Source organism: Paracoccidioides brasiliensis (assembly GCF_000150735.1).
Source record: "Paracoccidioides brasiliensis Pb18 unplaced genomic scaffold supercont2.4, whole genome shotgun sequence".
In the NCBI taxonomy this organism is placed as follows: domain Eukaryota; kingdom Fungi; phylum Ascomycota; class Eurotiomycetes; order Onygenales; family Ajellomycetaceae; genus Paracoccidioides; species Paracoccidioides brasiliensis.
Genome location: NW_011371361.1, coordinates 2,937,136 through 2,940,063, shown reverse-complemented (window position 1 = coordinate 2,940,063; position 2,928 = coordinate 2,937,136). Strand labels below are relative to the sequence as shown.

At 45.0% G+C, this 2,928-nt stretch overlaps 1 protein-coding gene across 1 annotated transcript; it reads left to right on the top strand.

Moving 5' to 3' along the window:
- Positions 1 to 2,275: 2,275 nt before the first annotated feature.
- Positions 2,276 to 2,657, top strand: PADG_04439 (uncharacterized protein; the record flags this gene model as incomplete). Its single annotated transcript, XM_010761165.1, has 2 exons — positions 2,276 to 2,409; positions 2,561 to 2,657. The coding sequence occupies 2 exons, from the start codon at positions 2,276 to 2,278 to the stop codon at positions 2,655 to 2,657; spliced, it is 231 nt and encodes a 76-aa protein (XP_010759467.1).
- Positions 2,658 to 2,928: the final 271 nt, after the last annotated feature.

The following is a 2,928-nucleotide window of genomic DNA, read 5'->3' as shown; positions in this document are numbered from 1 at the left end:
TTCGTGGGACTCCAAAGTGGCCGCATCGAAGCTAGATTTCTCAGGACCTATGCGAAACGATGGAATAGCCCACGCAGGAAGTACAGAGATAAGAAAATAATGGTATGGAAGTAAATTTCTAAGAGTTTCTGACGCGATTACAGAAGCGTTGCTGTGACACGGCAACGCCCAAAACTCAACAAAGAATGATTGCACACATGATACATCGCAGAGGCTTTGAAATGGGTGATAACGACGTCAACTAGGACAAAACCCCTTGCAGCGATTCGAAGGGACGGGGAAATAAATGCAGATTTCAGCAACTTGGGCGGCGGTTGAGGCCAGTTGCTGGGTGAATCACACACAAACAAGGGATGGTCTCACCTGCAAAGGGGATAACGCGTAGTTTGAGAGAGCGAAGATAGACACAGACGAAGGATTGAGACAGCAGTTAGAGTTCTGGGGCTGGTTGATGGTGGTTGAGGCGAGATAGGGGTTGTTGTGGTGCGAGACAGGATGGGGAAAGGTTGGTTGTTGGGAGATGTGGGATATTTGAAGGGGTCGAGGTGGAAGGGTGAAGAGAGCAGAAGAAATTGGGCGGGTTTGGACCAGTACAGGGCAGAATGGAAAGTTTGGGATCAGGTGCTGCCAGGAGTAGTCAGCAACAAACCAAACCGACGAACGACAACAAGTTACCTGCAACAACTCGGCAGCTTTTTAACTATTATTTACTTCTTCTCGCTTTATTCTTTTAATTATATATGAGAGAGTCAAATTATGCTGTCGTACTGCTCTACCCTAATCCCTGGATGGAGCTGGAAATATTTCAGAAATTCTATCCCTGCGTCATTGTCAAAGCACTTCTTTTACCTGTCTACATATATCCTTATATGGCTACATCTCCCAGTAATTTCACACCATTATATCTTTTACTTCAGCCCTAGGAAGAAGAAAGCCATCCAACCATCTGCAAAGAGCCGAATGGCGCATCGACTTTGAGAGAGCTTTGAAACAATCCCACCACACGACAGCTTTTCAACGCTAAAGAAGCGCTGTGCAGGACAAGGCGTAATTTCTTTTCACTCAGACTTGCGCTTCCAATTTCTGGCCTACTGCCGGACTAGGCGATAACATTTCCGTTGTCATTCGTATATACAGTGGCTGCCAGCATTCGTTTTTGCCCTGACGGTCGTCAGCTTGACTAGGCTGTGATTCAGGGGGGGAAGAAGGGGGCTGCTGCAGTATCATACTCATCGCTATCATTCGTAAAAGGTGGGTAGATATTATTATATTAATTATCGATTCTCGGGTCCTGTCTCCGTTCTTGGTGGAAAAGGTCGAGTAAATATTTCGTCCTTTCCACAAGCTTCTCTTCGCCCCTCACTCCGCTTGCTTCGACTTCAATACAATAACAATACCGATAGAGTAAGACTTGTTCTGGTTGGATCCAGTGTATCAGCAGAGCTGATGAATGAGCATCAATTACCAACAGTTAATAGGGAGAAAAACCACTAGATATTCGTGCTGAAACGTCTTTGATGATAAACAAATGAAAATAAGACGAAATACCTCCACTCAAGATATATTTAAGAACAATCAGGAATAATAACCAACCTCGAGAAGAAACCTAACAAAAGAATATCCATGTTCTTTCTCAGTCGCCATTCTCTACGATATAACATAGCTGCCTAATAAATAGCTGGCCTCTATTTCCATTCACAGCCATAATCAATCAGCCAAATGTGAAACTGTAGTGCTCTTTTACACTGCAATATCATTGCAGCGATGTATACTCTTCGCTACGCTCGCATTGTGTACCTTTTACTGTTTTTCGTCCCGACTTGACTCTCTTCCAAGGAAGTTGACGGGTGGCAACCCCAAAGAAACCGGAGTCATCCGACGTCATTCCACTGACTGTGGTTAGCTAAGTAGTTTAACTAGCTACGCCCGCTGAGTCAGCAATGAAGCTACTCCGGCCCGAATCCGGCTAGCCTCATTGTGGTTTCCACAGCCCGCCAGTCCAAACTAACTTTCCATCCACCAAAACCTCCAAACCTCCAAAACCACTTATCCCAAAACAACCCCATTAAACCTATAGGTAGAAGTACGAAATCCCTGCCATTGCTCTTGACCATATTATATCTAACGAATAAGCTGGCAGATCTCACCCCCTCCCCCCTCCCCCAACCCGCCACAGCTGATCACTCTAAGCTCATCCCTCTACCTCTCAAATAGCCTTTATATATCTCTCCATCTCCTCCCTTCGCTCCCACACGCACACCAGAACCTATCCGATATGTTGCGTCAATCCTCCCGATCTTTCCTCCGCGCTACCCAGCTGCCTATCTCCCGCTCTTTCTCCATCGCTGCTGCAAGAATGAGTGAAGGTGACGTAGGCGCTCCGAGATCTACTGGGAAAATGACCACTGGGTACGTGCTCGGTTCTTTCTAGACATCCATTTCTCTTATATATTTAAAGCTCTATGTTTCTCAGTAGCTATTGTACAGAAGCAGTGGATGATGTTTTCCCCTGAGAAAAGATAAATACAATACTGATTATATATTCCTTGTATCAAAACAGCAATTCATGGTCCAAGAAGGAAGCTGCCGATGAAGCCATTTTCATTAAGCAACGGGAGATGGAAAAGTGCGTTTTCATAACATCCCCCAATATCTGAAAGGGGAATGGGAAAAAAGATAATCGAGGGAACCCAGACTTCAAGTGACTTGAATACGAGGGAGAAATATTGTGAATGGGAGAATACTTATTCATCTGTATCACAATAGGCTGCAAAATCTAAGAGAAAAGCTGAAGCAACAGCGCAAGCATCTCGATGAGCTCGATGCTCACATGTACGTGCTTATACCCCTTCCCCCTGTCCCCATCTTTCCTTTGGACTGTAGGCAGAATCCCTTTCTATATCCAATTATACTAACGAACTTTTGATC